The following is a 16,689-nucleotide window of genomic DNA, read 5'->3' as shown; positions in this document are numbered from 1 at the left end:
AAGTTACGCTACAAATACTCGAGAGGATAGGACATAGGAGACAGCGGAGTGGATTGTTCGAGCTAGGCGTTATTCTAGATGACACTAAGAGTAAAAGAGGGAGCTGGGCAGGCCATCTAATTCATAGGACAGGTAAACGCTGGTTTGGAAGAGATTCCGATGATGGCATGTAATTATGTCTGGTATGGTGTGAAAATTAGGAAGTTGTCAGGCGTACGATAGAATCAGCTGGTGCAAGACAAAAAAGTTCTTGGAAATTGCTGGCAGATGACATAAACAGGCTGCTGATGATGACGATGACGGTATTATTTTTCCCTTGAGGTTAACTTTGTTTTTCATTGCTTAACTTTCTATGGTCACGCTTGCTGATAGATGTAATGAAATGCAATAGGCAAGCAAACGAACAAACGCGGTAAGTTTGGGAAATAACCAAATAAATTAAGGTACAAAAACTCGAGAGGATAGGACATAGGAATGAATGAATGAATGTTTGATGTTTTATGGCGCAAGGGCCAAGTATGGCCAAAGAGCGCCATGTCCGTGTTGATGAGTTTGCAGTGAAATCATGAGTTCGATGAAGTTGGTGTGACGTGGCTGTAGAGGGGCATTAAAAAATGGTCGCGCTAAAGTGCGCAAAATCTATATAATAAGATTATGGCGATGACTTATGACGTGTACCATGAACAGTAAGATGCATTTAAATAGAATGATAAGATGCGTAAAAATATATAAGGTTATAAGATATGCTAGAGCACTGCTGCCTCCTTAGAGCCTTTGAAGAACAAGGGCCTGGAGGCATGTGCTATGCAAAACTGTTATCGCAGTGGCATCCTCTGGAGCGAGGATGCTCTACGAATTTAATGGGCATATAACGTGTAGTACGACATCATTTAAATAGTTGAGGATTGCCTTGGTGTCAAAAAGCGGTTCCCTCCCGAGAAACATAGCCGGGTGTAGAGGGATGTTGTAATGGTAAGCAAGCGGAAAATGTTTCTTTCTCTCCGTTTCGGCCCCCCGACACCCCGGGAGCACGTGGAGGACGGTAAGCCTCTCACCGCATCTACCACAGATTGGAGGTTCACCTCCAGTAAGCAGATAATTATGGGTGCCAAATGTGTGTCCTATTCTGAGGCGACAGAATAGGACATCTGTTCGCCCAGATTTTGTTGGGGAGGGCCAGAAACCTAACTGTGGCTTTATAACGTGCAGTTTATTATCTATCTCTGCGTCCCACATGCGTTGCCAGTGGTTTCGCAGTTTCTTTCGTATGTAAGGTTTCAGATCTGTGAAGGGCACCAAAGCAGTATTATTAACGGCAGGGAGTGCAATTGACGTAGCCATCTGGTCTGCCAAAGCGTTACCTTCGATTCCCCTGTGGCCGAGTACCCAGCATATGATGATTTGCTGGTTAGATAGATAAGCTTTGCACATGTCGGAATAGACCTCAGTAAGTACAGGATTTTTATGTTTGTAGGGTGACATTAAGGCCTTCACCACACTTAGGGAGTCTGTATATATTACGGCTTTTTGGAGTTTTGATTTGCGTATATGCTTTACAGCCGACCATACAGCGTAGGCCTCTGCCGTAAAGATACTTGTTTCTGGATGTAGTACATCGGATTCCGAAAAAGAAGGACCAACGGCTGCATATGATACTCCGCCATGTGACTTGGAAGCGTCTGTGTATAACTCTGTGCATGAGTGTTTGTACTGAAGTTCTAGGAAATGCATTCGAATTTCAACCTCTGGAGCATGCTTTGAAACTTTTACAAAGGATACGTCGCATTCTATGACCTGCCAGTCCCAACGAGGTAATAGCTTGGGTGGGCGCATTAAGCGGTGCTCCAGGAGTGGGACATGCATTTCATCGCTAAGCTCCTTCACACGCAGCGAGAAAGGCTGTCTTATGGACGGACGGTTGCGGAAAAGTGTAGCATACGTCATATCCGTAATGGTATTAAAACATGGGTGTTCAGGAATGGAATGCACTTTAAGGAAATAAGTAAAGCTGACGTATGATATCTGTAAGTGGAGCGGCCACTCATTCGATTCGGCATATAGGCTTTCGATCGGGCTTGTTCTGAAAGCACCAGTGGCTAGGCGGATACCTAGATGATGGACAGGATCCAGCATCCTTAGCGCGCTCGGGGCGGCAGAGTTATACACTACGGCCCCACAGGATAGGACATAGGAGTCAGCGGGGTGATTTGTGAGAGCTTGCCGTTATTCTAGTTGACATTAAGAGGAAAAGAGGTATCTGGGCAGGCCATCTAACTCGTAGAGCAGTTTAACGCTGGTTTCTAAGAGCTTTTGAGGATGGCAGGAAATTAGGTATGGTATGGTATGAAAATTAGGAAGTTGGCAGGCGTACGATAGAATCAGCTGGTGCAAGACAAAAGGTTGTTGGAAATTTCTGGGATATGACATAAACAGGCTGCTGCTGATGACGATGACGTTTTATTTTTCCCGTGAGGTTAGCTTTGCTTACCATTGCTTATCTTTTTACGGTCACGCCGGCTGATAGATGCAACGAAATGCAATAGGCAAGCAGAAAAACAAACGCGGTAGGTTAGGAAAATAACCAACAATATTAAGCTACAAATACTCGAGAGGTTAGGACATAAGTGTCAGCGGAGTGGTTTGTTAGAGCTGGGCGTTATTCTAGTTAACATTAAGAGTAAGAGAGGGAGCTGGGGGCAGGATATCTAACGCGTAGGCAGGCCAGTTAAACGCTGGTTTGGAAGAGCTTCCGATGATGGCAGGAAATTAGGCATGGTATGGTATGAAAATTAGGAAGTTGGCAGGTGTAAGATGGAATAAGCTGGTGGAAGAGAAAAGATTGTTGGAAATTTCTGGAAGATGATATAAACAAGCTGCTGGTGATGACGATGATGGTTTTATATTTTCCTCGTATTTGGCTTTGTTTTTCATCGCTTGGCTTTTTATGGTCACGGTCCCTTATATACATAATAAAATGCAATATGCAAGCAGACAATCAAACGCGCTGAGTTTGGGCAATAACCTACCAAATTAAGCTACAAATACTCGAGAGGAAAGGACATAGGAGTCAGCGGAGTGGTTTATTAGAGCTTGCCGTTATTCTAGTTGACATTAATAGGAAAATAGGGCTCTGGGCAGGCCATATAATTCATAGGGCAGTTAAGCGCTGGTTTGGAAGAGCTTCCGATGATGGCAGGTAATTAGGTCTGGTATGATATGAAAATTAGGAAGTTGGCAGGCATAAAATATAATCAGCTGGTGGAAGACAAAAGGTAGTTGGAAATTGATGGGAGATGACATAAACAGGCTGCTGGTGATGATGATGGCGGCTGTATTTTTCTCTTGAGGTTAGCTCTGTTTTTCACTGCTTCTCTTTATACGGTTACGCTCGCTGATAGACGTAATGAAATTCAATAGGCAAGCAGACGAACAAACGCGGTCAGTTTGGACAATAACCTACAATGTTACGCTACAAATACTCGAGAGATAAGGACATAGGAGACAGCGGAGTGATTTGTTAGAGCTAGGCGTTATTCTAGTTGCCATCACGAGTAAAAGAGGGAGCTGGGCAGGGTATCTAATGCACAGGGCAGTTGAACGCTCGTTTGGAAGAGGTTCCAAGGATGACAGGCAATTAGGCATGGTATGGCACAAAAGTTAGGAAATTGGCAGGCCTAAGATAGAATCAGCTGGTGCAAGAAAATGGTTGTTGGAAATCGCTGGCAGATGACATAAACAGGCTGCTGGTGATGATGATGACGGTTTTATTTTTCCCTTGAGGTTAGCTTTGTTTTTCATTGCTTATCTTTTTACGGTTACGCTCGCTGAAAGACGTAATGAAATGCAATAGTCAAGCAGACGAACAAACGCGGTGAGTTTGGACAATAACCTGCAAAGTTACGCTACAAATACTCGAGAGGATAGGACATAGGAGACAGCGGAGTGGTTTGTTAGAGCTAGGCGTTATTCTAGTTGCCATCAAGAGTTAAAGAGGCAGCTGTGTAGGTTATCCAATGCGTATGGCAGTTAAACGCTCGTTTGGAAGAGGTTCCGAGGATGGCAGGCAATTAGGCATGGTATGGCATAAAAATTAGGAATTTGGCTGGCGTAAGATAGAATCAGCTGGTGCAAGACAAAAGGAAGTTGGAAATTGATGGGAGATGACATAAACAGGCTGCTGGTGATGATGATGGCGGCTGTATTTTTCCTTCGAGGTTAGCTCTGTTTTTCATTGCTCAACTTTTTACCGTCACGATCTCTGATAGACGTAATGAAATGCAATAGGCAAGCAGACGAACAAATGCGGTAAGTTTGGGCAATCACCAAATAAATTATTGTACAAAAACTGGAGAGGATAGGCCATAGCAGACAGCGAAGTGGCTTGTTAGAGCTAGGCGTTATTCTAGTTGCCATCAAGAGTAATAGAGGGAGCTGGGCAGGATATCTATTGCGTAGGGCAGTTAAACGCTAGTTTGGAAGAGGTTCCGAGGATGGCAGGCAATTAGGCATGTTATGGCATAAAAATTAGGAATTTGCCAGGCGTAAGATAGAATCAGCTGGTGCAAGACAAAAGGTTGTTGGAAATTGATGGCAGATGACATAAACAGGCTGCTGGTGATGATGATGGCGGCTTTATTTTTCCGTTGAGGTTAGCTTTGTATTTCATTGCTTATCGTTTTACGGTTACGCTCGCTGATAGACGTAATGAAATGCAATAGTCAAGCAGACGAACAAACGCGGTGAGTTTGGACAATAACCTGCTAAGTTACGCTACAAATACTCGAGAGGATAGGACATGGGAGACAGCGGAGTGGTTTGTTAGAGCTAGGCGTTATTCTAGTTGCCATCAAGAATAAAAGAGGGAGCTGGGTAGGGTATCTAATGCGTATGGCAGTTAAACGCTCGTTTGGAAGAGGTTCCGAGGATGGCAGGCAATTAGGCATGGTATGGCATAAAAATTGGGAATTTGGCACGCGTAAGATATAATCAGCTGGTGCAAGACAAAAGGTTGTTGGAAATTGATGGGAGATGACATAAACAGGCTGCTGGTGATCATGATGGCGGCTGTATTTTTCCTTCCAGGTTAGCTCTGTTTTTCATTGCTCAACTTTTTACCGTCACGATCTCTGATAGACGTAATAAAATGCAATAGGCAAGCAGACGAACAAACGCGGTGAGTTTGGACAATAACGTACAAAGTTACGCTACAAATACTCGAGAGGATAGGACATAGAAGACAGCGGAGTGGCTTGTTAGAGCTAGGCGTTATTATAGTTGTCATCAAGAGTAATAGAGGGAGCTCGGCAGGATATCTATTGCGTAGGGCAATTAAACGCTCGTTTGAATGAGGTTCCGAGGATGGCAGGCAATTAGGCATGGTATGGTATGAAAATTAGGGAGTTGGCAGGCGTAAGATAGAATCAGCTGGTGCAAGAAAATGGTTGTTGGGAATTGATGGGAGATGACATAAACAGGCTGGTGGTGATGATGATGGCGGCAGTATTTTTCCCTTGAGGTTAGCTCTGTTTTTCATTGCTTAGCTTTTTACGGTTACGCTCGATGATTGACTTAATGAAATGAAATAGGCAAGGAGTCGAACAAACGCGGTAAGTTTGGGCAATCACCAAATAAATTATTGTACAAAAACTCGAGAGGATAGGACATAGGAGAAAGTGGGGTGGTTTGTCAGAGCTAGGCGTTATTCTAGTTGACACTAAGAGTTAAACAGGGAGCTGGGCAGGATATCTAATGCGTAGGGCAGTTAAACGCTCGTTTGTAAGAGGTTCCGAGGATGGCAGGCAATTAGGCATGTTATGGCATAAAAATTAGGAATTTGCCAGGCGTAAGATAGAATCAGCTGGTGCAAGACAAAAGGTTGTTGGAAATTAATGGGAGATGACATAAACAGGCTGCTGTTGATGATGATGGCGGCTTTATTATTCCGTTGAGGTTAGCTTTGTATTTCACTGCTTATCTTTTTACGGTTACGCTCGCTGATGGACGTAATGAAATGCAATTGGGAAGCAGACGAATAAACTCGGTAAGTTTGGACAATAACCTACAAAGTTAATGTACAAATACTCGAGAGATTAGGACATCGGAGACAGCGGAGTTGTTTGTTAGAGCTATGCGTTATTCTAGTTGCCATCAAGCATAAAAGAGGGAGCTGGGTAGGGGATCTAATGCGTATGGCAGTTAAACGCTCGTTTGGAAGAGGTTCCGAGGATGGCAGGCAATTAGGCATGGTATGGCATAAAAATTAGGAATTTGGCACGCGTAAGATATAATCAGCTGGTGCAAGACAAAAGGTTGTTGGAAATTGATGGGAGATGACATAAATAGGCTGCTGGTGATGATGATGGCGGCTTTATTTTTCCCTTGAGATTAGCTTTGTTTTTCATTGCTTATCTGTTTACGGTTACGCTCGCTGATAGACGTAATGAAATGCAATAGTCAAGCAGACGAACAAACGCGGTGAGTTTGGACAATAACGTACAAAGTTACGCTACAAATACTCGAGAGGATAGGACGTAGAAGACAGCGGAGTGGCTTGTTAGAACTAGGCGTTATTATAGTTGCCATCAAGAGTAATAGAGGGAGCTCGGCAGGATATCTTTTGCGTAGGGCAATTAAACGCTCGTTTGAATGAGGTTCCGAGGATGGCAGGCAATTAGGCATGGTATGGTATGAAAATTAGGGAGTTGGCAGGCGTAAGATAGAGTCAGCTGGTGCAAGAAAATGGTTGTCGGAAATTGATGGGAGATGACATAAACAGGCTGGTGGTGATGATGATGGCGGCAGTATTTTTCCCTTGAGGTTAGCTCTGTTTTTCATTGCTTAGCTTTTTATGGTTATGCTCGATGATTGACGTAATGAAATGAAATAGGCAAGGAGACGAACAAACGCGGTAAGTTTGGTCAATCACCAAATAAATTATTGTACAAAAACTCGAGAGGATAGGACATAGGAGAAAGTGGGGTGGTTTGTTAGAGCTAGGCGTTATTCTAGTTGACACTAAGAGTTAAACAGGGAGCTGGGCAGGATATCTAATGCGTAGGGCAGTTAAACGCTCGTTTGGAAGAGGTTCCTAGGATGGCAGGCAATTAGGCATGTTATGGCATAAAAATTAGGAATTTGCCAGGCGTAAGATAGAATCAGCTGGTGCAAGACAAAAGGTTGTTGGAAATTGATGGGAGATGACATAAACAGGCTGCTGTTGATGATGATGGCGGCTTTATTTTTCCGTTGAGGTTAGCTTTGTATTTCATTGCTTATCTTTTTACGGTTACGCTCGCTGATGGACGTAATGAAATGCAATTGGGAAGCAGACGAATAAACGCGGTAAGTTTGGACAATAACCTACAAAGTTATGCTACAAATACTCGAGAGATTAGGACATAGGAGAATGCGGAGTGGTTTGTTGGAGCTTTGGGTTATTCAAGTTGCCATCAAGAATAAAAGAGGGAGCTGGGTAGGGTATCTAATGCGTATGGCAGTTAAACGCTCGTTTGGAAGAGGTTCCGAGGATGGCAGGCAATTAGGCATGGTATGGCATAAAAATTAGGAATTTGGCACGCGTAAGATAGAATCAGCTGGTGCAAGACAAAAGGTTGTTGGAAATTGATGGGAGATGACATAAATAGGCTGCTGGTGATGATGATGCCGGCTTTATTTTTCCCTTGAGGTTAGCTTTGTTTTTCATTGCTTATCCTTTTACGGTCAGGCTCACTGATAGACGTAATGAAATGAAATAGTCAAGCAGACGAACAAACGCGGTGAGTTTGGACAATAACCTGCAAAGTTACGCTACAAATACTCGAGAGGATAGGACATAGGAGACAGCGGAGTGGTTTGCTAGAGCTAGGCGTTATTCTAGTTGCCATCAAGAGTGAAAGAGGCAGCTGTGTAGGTTATCTAATGCGTATGGCAGTTAAACGCTCGTTTGGAAGAGGTTCCGAGGATGGCAGGCAATTAGGCATGGTATGGCATAAAAATTAGGAATTTGGCAGGCGTAAGATAGAATCAGCTGGTGCAAGACAAAAGGTTGTTGGAAATTGATGGGAGATGACATAAACAGGCTGCTGGTGATGATGATGGCGGCTGTATTTTTCCTTCCAGGTTAGCTCTGTTTTTCATTGCTCAACTTTTTACCGTCACGATCTCTGATAGACGTAATAAAATGCAATAGGCAAGCAGACGAACAAACGCGGTGAGTTTGGACAATAACGTACAAAGTTACGCTACAAATACTCGAGAGGATAGGACATAGAAGACAGCGGAGTGGCTTGTTAGAGCTAGGCGTTATTATAGTCGCCATCAAGAGTAATAGAGGGAGCTCGGCAGGATATCTATTGCGTAGGGCAATTAAACGCTCGTTTGAATGAGGTTCCTAGGATGGCAGGCAATTAGGCATGGTATGGTATGAAAATTAGGGAGTTGGCAGGCGTAAGATAGAATCAGCTGGTGCAAGAAAATGGTTGTTGGAAATTGATGGGAGATGACATAAACAGGCTGGTGGTGATGATGATGGCGGCAGTATTTTTCCCTTGAGGTTAGCTCTGTTTTTCATTGCTTAGCTTTTTACGGTTACGCTCGATGATTGATGTAATGAAATGAAATAGGCAAGGAGACGAACAAACGCGGTAAGTTTGGGCAATCACCAAATAAATTATTGTACAAAAACTCGAGAGGATAGGACATAGGAGAAAGTGGGGTGGTTTGTTAGAGCTAGGCGTTATTCTAGTTGACACTAAGAGTTAAACAGGGAGCTGGGCAGGATATCTAATGCGTAGGGCAGTTAAACGCTCGTTTGAATGAGGTTCCGAGGATGGCAGGCAATTAGGCATGGTATGGTATGAAAATTAGAGAGTTGGCAGGCGTAAGATAGAATCAGCTGGTGCAAGACAAAAGGTGTTGGAAATCGATGGGAGATGACATAAACAGGCCGCTGGTGACGATTATGGCGGCTTTATTTTTCCCGTGAGGTTAGCTTTGTTTTTCATTGTTTTTTTTTTTTACGGTTACGCTCGCTGATAGACGTAATGAAATGCAATAGGCAAGCAGACGAACAAACGCGGTAAGTTTGGGCAATCACCAAATAAATTAATGAACAAAAACTCGAGAGGATAGGACATAGAAGAATGCGGGGTGGTTTGTATAAGTTAGGAGTTATCGTAGTTGACACTAAGAGTAAAAGAGGGAGCTGGGCAGGCCATCTAACGCGTAGGGCAGTTAAACGCTGGTTTGTAAGAGCTTTTAAGGATGGCAGGAAATTAGGTATGTTATGGTATGAAAGTTAGGAAGTTGGCAGGCGTACGATAGAATCAGATGGTGCAAGAAAATGGTGCAAGAAAATGGTTGTTGGAAATTGCTGTCAGATGACAAAAAGGCTGCATGTGTTGACGACGACGGTTTTATCTTTCCCTTAAGGTTAGCTTTGTTATCCATTGCTTATCGTTTTACGGTCACGCTGGCTGATAGACGCAATGAAATGCAATAGGTAAGCAGACGAACAAACGCGGTAACATTGGAAAATAACCAACAACAGTGAGCTACAAATAGTCGAGACGATAGGAGAAAGGAGAGAGCAGAGTTGTTTGTTAGAGGTAGTCGTTATTCTAGTTGACATTAAGAGTAGAAGAGGTAGCTGTGCAGGCCAGCTAATGCGTAGGGCAGTTACGCTGGTTTGGAAGATCTTCCGATGGCAGGAAATTAGGTATGGTATGGTATGAAAATTAGGAAGTTGGCAGGCGTAGGATAAAATCAGCTGGTGCAAGACAAAAGATTGTGTGAAAGTTCTGGGAGATGACATAAACAGGCTGGTGGTGATGATAATGGCGGCTTTATTTTTTCCCTTGAGGTTAGCTTTGTTTTTCATTGCTTATCTTTTCACGGTCACGCTCGCTGATAGACGTAATGAAATGCAATAGGCAAGGAGACGAACAAACGCGGTGAGTTTGGAAAATAACCAGCAAAATTAAGCCACAAATACTCGAGAGGATAGGACATGGGAGTCAGCGGAGTGGTTTGTTAGAGTTAGCCGTTACTCTAGTTGACATTAAGAGTAAAAGAGGGAGCTGGGCACACACACTCATTGGAACGTGCGGAATGGTAAATAATAGGATACGAAGATTGCTAAATAATAAATTGATTACAATTTAGTACGCAGACAATTTCCATTGCCGCATTCAGAACTGAACAGGGCTCATGCAGTCTCACTACGCTTATTGTAAACGAGTAGATATCCCACACTACAGCATTAATAAAATATATCCAGAGAGGGAGATTAAGATGAACTACTCGATATCTAGAATGGACACAGTAGGAGAAAAGATTCAAGGTCCATTGCTTCAAGACCAGCTAAGGGGGTCCAGAGGGCCCATGATGTCGCTGAAAGGCTTGGCCTGACAGGGTCCACGTGGGAGCTTAAGATGTGAAGCCTCCGGACCTTATTAGAATAAATTCACACACACACAATTCACAATTCACACACACACACACACACACACACACACACACACACACACACACACACACACACACACACACACACACACACACACACACACACACACACACACACGCGCGCACGCACGCACGCACGCACGCACGCACGCACGCACGCACGCACGCACGCACACACACACGCACACACGCACGCACACACGCACACACACAATGTGATAAATCATTTGGACATCTGTGTGCTTCGGAGATTCTTATGTGCACATATAATACAGAAAATAGCGTAGGGCAGATAACCGCTACTTAATTATAGGTACGCACTGGCTGCCAATGGAGGTGAAGTGCAGTCCAGTACTGCAGGAAATTAGGCGACGCGATAATATTAGTGAATTAGCAGGAATAAGACGGAATCAACTGGCGCAAATCAAGGGTTATGGGAAATCGCTGGAAGAGGACAATATAGGCTTATAGGGATGACGATGGCTGCTGTATGTTTGGCTGCTGTATGCAGCGGAACGTGTGTGTAACCTGATTAGGGAACACAAAGACGTCAATCGTCAATGGCCGCATCTGCAGTGGTGGGCCTTGCGTCCAATATACGGAGCTTTGGATTAGTGCTTCCACATGTTCAATCCCAGCTGCAACTATGGGAAGACCATGAGTAGTGCACACTCCTGAGGAAGAAGCTGCCTACGTGGAGAGTCACCGAGAGTTGGCTCGTGAACGGGCTCGTCGTCATAGTACCTGCCTCACGCGCAAAAAACTGGGAGAACCGCAAAAAAAAAGGCACTCATAAAGCATGATCACCACTCTAAACACGCAAAAGCAAAAATGAGGTGAAAGAATCGATTTACAATATAGACTACTTCCAAAGTGTGACTTGCGTGGTGAAACGGTGTAATTAATGCAGCTTCGCTGTTCGACCATCTTCATAGACTGGAAATGGCTGGGATTTTTTGTGGAAGGGACGATGAAATTATCTTACCCTGGAATGCATGATATGTGGCTGTTATATTTCTCCTATTTTTGATTTCTTCTATTAGAAGATCGCGCTATGCCTGCGGACTTCGCTTCGATTAGTTCATTTATTCACTTTGAGTGTAACTGTGTTATATTGCCAACGAGCCCAGATCTTCAATGTATTCACAGGGATGCTTTATATTCGTGAGAGGCAAGTGCAAGTGCATCTGAAGGAGTAATAGTAAAGAATTAGATATGATGACGGGATTTCTGGAGTAACAAGGCAAAGAGCAGAGAAGAAATGGTAGGGCTGTGTATCAGCTTATGATTTTGTCCAAAACGGTGCAGCATATCTATAATTGACTCATAGAGAACCAGCACGACATGCGAGACATAGTGAAGTACGAAATGCGAATAAATGGTCCAGAGCAGAATTTTGTTCCCCAAATCGTCACGATGCCGTACATCCTGCAATGTCCACGTTGGATCAAGTGATGCCGTCGAAATATCTGACGCATGCCACATGAGAACAAAATTATGCGGATCCTCGGCATATGTTGCAATTTATGCGATGTGAAGCGTAAGTAAAGGGTACAATCAAAAGCTATTCAACTAACAACGATGCGTACAAATGTGTTTACTTTCGTCCTGTTGAGTCATGTTGCTCAATAAGAAAGAAAATTTAACGACAATAACATCATTGAGTTGGGATTGTGCACTGCATAAGTGAAATCTTTTCTCTGAATGTTCCTTAAGATGAGAAAATACTGAAATAATATTTTGTAGCGTCTTGTTCACACATCATTGCTAAGAATTACAAGCATTGGTGTACTCGAGCTTAAATTGCGTGAAATCGTTTCATAGGCGAACAATTTGTCAGTGCGAAAGGCAATGGAGAAGTTACGATTCAACAATGCACTTCTTCGATGCGCTCACATTGCTTGATTGACTCGTGCAGTCGGACCCCGTGCTGCCTCCTCAGCTTGATCTGGTGATGACTCACGAAAGGCCAGCACCGTCTTTGCCCGGCAGATTGGAGCACGGCCCGACCAGGTCCATTTCGTGCCGTTCGTTGTCGGCACCAGTGGAAGAGAAGACAACGGGCACGCATGTGAGACGCACGGTGAATTGGGTGAGTACAAGAAACCATGACCTATTCTGCACGCCATCAGGTAGCCAGCTTGGCTCGTAGCCAGAAAGGTTTTCAGCCGTACACTTGCACAGAACCCGCGTGAGATCTCCCCCGAAATTGATCGCCGGAGAAGCAATTGCCCAAGACGTTGCTTCCGAACCACTGGCCGTCCGCGCCTCGATGGTTGTTATTGACCTACCTAGTCCCATACACAACAACGCGAGCTGAAACGCAAAGGTACGGGCCGTGGTGTTTTTTTTTTGGCAAGACATTAATAACCTCATGGGCCGTAAATGATTGACAGTAAAAGAAAAAGAGGCAAACGCAAGCGAAGCACACGAACATAGCACCCATTTCCAACATACGCATCATTCTGGAAAAGGCGAGGGTACATACTGTGTCTCATCAGAAGGGAGGAGCAAAACGAAAGAACCGCAATTGTAGGTTGTGCATAAGGCCCTAGCTGGGCCATCCACTCCATGATACCGTAATTCTTCTAATGAGAGCACAAGGGATGCCGTGATTCGGCGATTCAGGTAAGCCCGAAAACTGTACGCCAACACTAAATTCTAACATTTGGCTCAGGTTAATTGCACCTTTGCTTAACGCAGCATGCAGTTTTGCCTGCGTCCTTTCCGATCACTGATTGTCGAATGTCATAGACTGCATCTAAGCCCACACCTCGTAAAGACTGCGGGGCTTGAGATGAGTTCAGCTAGAAAGATCAATTTTTCGTTATAAGCCTGGCTGAATATTGGTTTCGAAGTTACGGCATGTATATTCGATGCCACATGTATATCCTATCCTGGCAAATAACCACTCTGCAGAATTGGCCAAGAATTGGCAGACACCGAGTGGAACATGCCGAATGCGCTGTACAACTTTTTGCGATTATAAAATGTGGTGTTACTCGTAAGGTATGAAGTCTATGGTAATACCGTGCCGACAACATGCAATAGCAAGGTTGAATGTTAATATAAAGAAGGCTAGAGTAACGTTAAGCTGGCTAGCAACAGAATGTCCATTCGCGATTGGTAGTCAGTCCGAAGAATCGGCGAGAGCACATCTTTATCAAAGCCAATCAGTCAAAGGCAGCCATGATCAGGGGAAGACCATTTACAATAAAATAAAATCGGCTGGAACGCATACGGCACGCAATATGAAATTATGACTGGCAGCTTACCAGTATCTTTGAAATGTGTACAATCGTTGTTTTATGTAGATGCTAACATAGCGAGCAGAAACCTTGGGATCAACAAAGAACCTTGAGATGAAAAATGTACGACTTCTCGTTTAGATACAACAAAACCGCGGAGTGAATTTGAGGGCTAGCAGTCATGCGAGTTAAAATTCAGCTGATAAGATGGAGCTGGGCGGGCCATGTCATGTGTAGGGCAGATAACCGGTGGTTTATTAGAGTTACACAATTTGTGCCATGGGAAGGGAAGTGCTATCAAGGACGGCAGGAAATTAGGTGGTGTGATAAAAATAGGATTTTGGAAGGCATAAGATAAAATGAGCTAGCGCAAGACAACGGTTATTGGAAACTGCTGTTAGGTGACGGGCTGGAAAACTGCTGGTGATGATAATGTCTGTTTTATTTGTTTTCTTGATGAAAGTTCTTTTTTTTTCATTACTTAAATTTTTACTGTCATGTTCGCTGGTAGACGCAATGAAGTACAAATAGGTAAGCAGACGAACCAACGCTGTGACCTTGGACAATAACAAACAAAATTTACCGACAAATGCTCAATAAGAAGGCAGGTATAATTTGTTTTTCCTTGAAAGCGCGGATCAGGCGTTACATTACAGCTTTGTCGGTTGGTTTTTTGTCATGCGTGATCGCGGCATTAGTTGTGCTATCTCCTAAATAGTTATTGTATCTTGGAATGAATTATATATTATGTTTGTTATATTTTTTATTTATTTCGTCAGAAGATCGCGCTGTGCTTGCGTGCTTCGCTTTAACAGACCTTTTATGCACTATCAGTATATGCGTACTATGTTACCACCGAGCTCAAGCAAATATTTTTTTCAGCAGTTCTACATTTGCGAAAAGACAAGTACAGGCATATTGCAAATAGATGGAGTCGAGAATCGAGTAAGATAACGTCGTAAATGGAACGCCAAGGTGAAGAGCAGAAACTAAACGCTTACGCATCCCGTCCGCTGATTAGTTCCTTCCAAACGGGGCTGCATATATACAGTAAGGAGAGTCTCATATCCCTCCCTTTGCAATTCTCTTGTCGGATATTTCTGTGCGTCCAAGGCTGTCAGAATGAATTTACAGTTTTCAACTACATCTTTTGTCATCGCACGTCTAGTTAGAGCTCCGTTGCCGGGCTCAGTAAATTAATGAAACACCATTGTGAAAGTTTAGTATGCATAGGACTATAAGGTATTGTTGAATTGCCTTGCACGACAACAGCATTCCCGATTGGTAATCAATTTCCTCTGTAAATTAAGAGGTAATCAATTTCTGCAGTAACACATATCAAGGCAAATTGTTCAATGGTGATCCTCATCAAGGGAAGAAAACACAGAGGGAAATAAAATCGGTTGCATCGCATGCGGAACGCATTATGAAATCCTAATCGGCCGCTTACAGCTATCGTTGAAATGGATGCAATCACTGCATTCTGCGGGTAGTAACGTGAGACCCAGAGTGTTCCAGATTATCAAGTAATAGACGATAAATGTTAAATATAACGTTCAGAGGCAGGAAGACAGCGATGTGGGTTATAAAGTCATCAGGGCTAGCCCATATTTTAGTTGACATTAGAAGGAAAAACTGGAGCAGGGTGGAACATTCAGTGTGTAAGACAGATAACCGGCGCATTATTAGAGTTATACAATGGGTGCCAACGGAAGGGAAATTCAGTCGAGGACGGCAGGAAATTAAGCTGTGTTATAATATTACGAAGTTGTATGTTACGAAGTGGAATATGGCAAGGGTTATTGGAAATTGCTAGAAGAGGAAGAAACAGGTTGATGATGATTATCATGATGACAGCTATAGATTTTCCTTCGGGGTTCGCTTCGTTTTCTTTGCTTAGCTTTTTTTGCGGTCACCTTCTTTGATAGATGCAGTGAGGAACAACGCGTAACCAGATGATCCAACATGGTCATCTTGGGCAATTAGAAATAAAATTAAACGAGAATTACTTGAGAAGAAATGAGATATTTATCTTCCCCCAAGCCCCCCACTGGGGCCATACATTACTTATATACCGGTTGCTTTCTGTAAAGCGTGATCGTGGCTTCCGTTGCGCTATCGCAAAAAATTGTGGTGCTTTGTAATGAATGTTATGTTGCATTTATATTTCTATTTTCATTTGTTTTGTTAGGATATCGAGCTATGCTTACAGGCTTGACATCAATTAGTTCCATAATTCACTATGAGTGTAATTGTGTTATATTACCAACGAGGCAAAGTCACAAATAGGATGTTTTATACTCACGAGAGGGCAAGTGCAAGTACATTGTAAGGATAAGAAGTAAATAATTGAGTAGGATTACGTGGCTTCCGGATTAGCAAGGTGAAGAGCAGAGGCTAAATGCTTGCGTAGCCTATCAACTTCTTATTTTGTTCTAAACAGTGCAGTATATATATATAATTGACTCACACAGAACCAACACAGCATATGAAACGCAATGAAATACGCGATGTCAATAAATGATCCCGAGTAGAATTTTGTTTCCCATATTGTCCCGCTGCCGTACATCCTGCAGTAAAACACGTTGTGAGGCTAGTTGGTGCATAGCTTTCAATAGGTGAAGCGCCAATAGTGACGGCACACAAGAAAAAATACAGACGGGAGAAGGCACTACTTGCAACTGTTTATTGAAATCACAGGTGGCTGATTATATAGCCATGAGGAGAGGGGAACGAAAGAAGAGGGACACTGAATATGTGAATGCGCACGTCCAGAACACTGAGGATAAAGGGAATCACGCTTAATCTAAATCTAAAACTTATCTAAAAACTTGCATTCATTCGTGTATATATTCAACGATGGGGTACTGACACAGTTGTTCCCTCTTTTCTTAATCTCGTTGGCCTCCAACAATTCACGCGCAACAGAATCTTTACTTTGATACATGATTGTCGTATCATGAAGCCTTGCTTTACG

General features: G+C 43.3%; 1 protein-coding gene across 1 annotated transcript in view; it reads left to right on the top strand.

The window, feature by feature from the left end:
* LOC142559493 (uncharacterized) overlaps window positions 1-16,689 on the top strand; it is a 64,438-nt gene that overhangs the window by 19,856 nt on the left and 27,893 nt on the right. The window contains exon 3 of the mRNA XM_075671084.1: window positions 12,383-12,556. Within this exon, the coding sequence (XP_075527199.1) occupies window positions 12,383-12,411 (29 nt within the window). The 3' untranslated portion in view covers window positions 12,412-12,556. The remainder of the gene's footprint in view (window positions 1-12,382; window positions 12,557-16,689) is intronic.

This window comes from Dermacentor variabilis, chromosome 10 (assembly GCF_050947875.1).
Source record: "Dermacentor variabilis isolate Ectoservices chromosome 10, ASM5094787v1, whole genome shotgun sequence".
Lineage (NCBI taxonomy): Eukaryota > Metazoa > Arthropoda > Arachnida > Ixodida > Ixodidae > Dermacentor > Dermacentor variabilis.
This window is presented reverse-complemented; position numbering and strand designations above follow the sequence as displayed.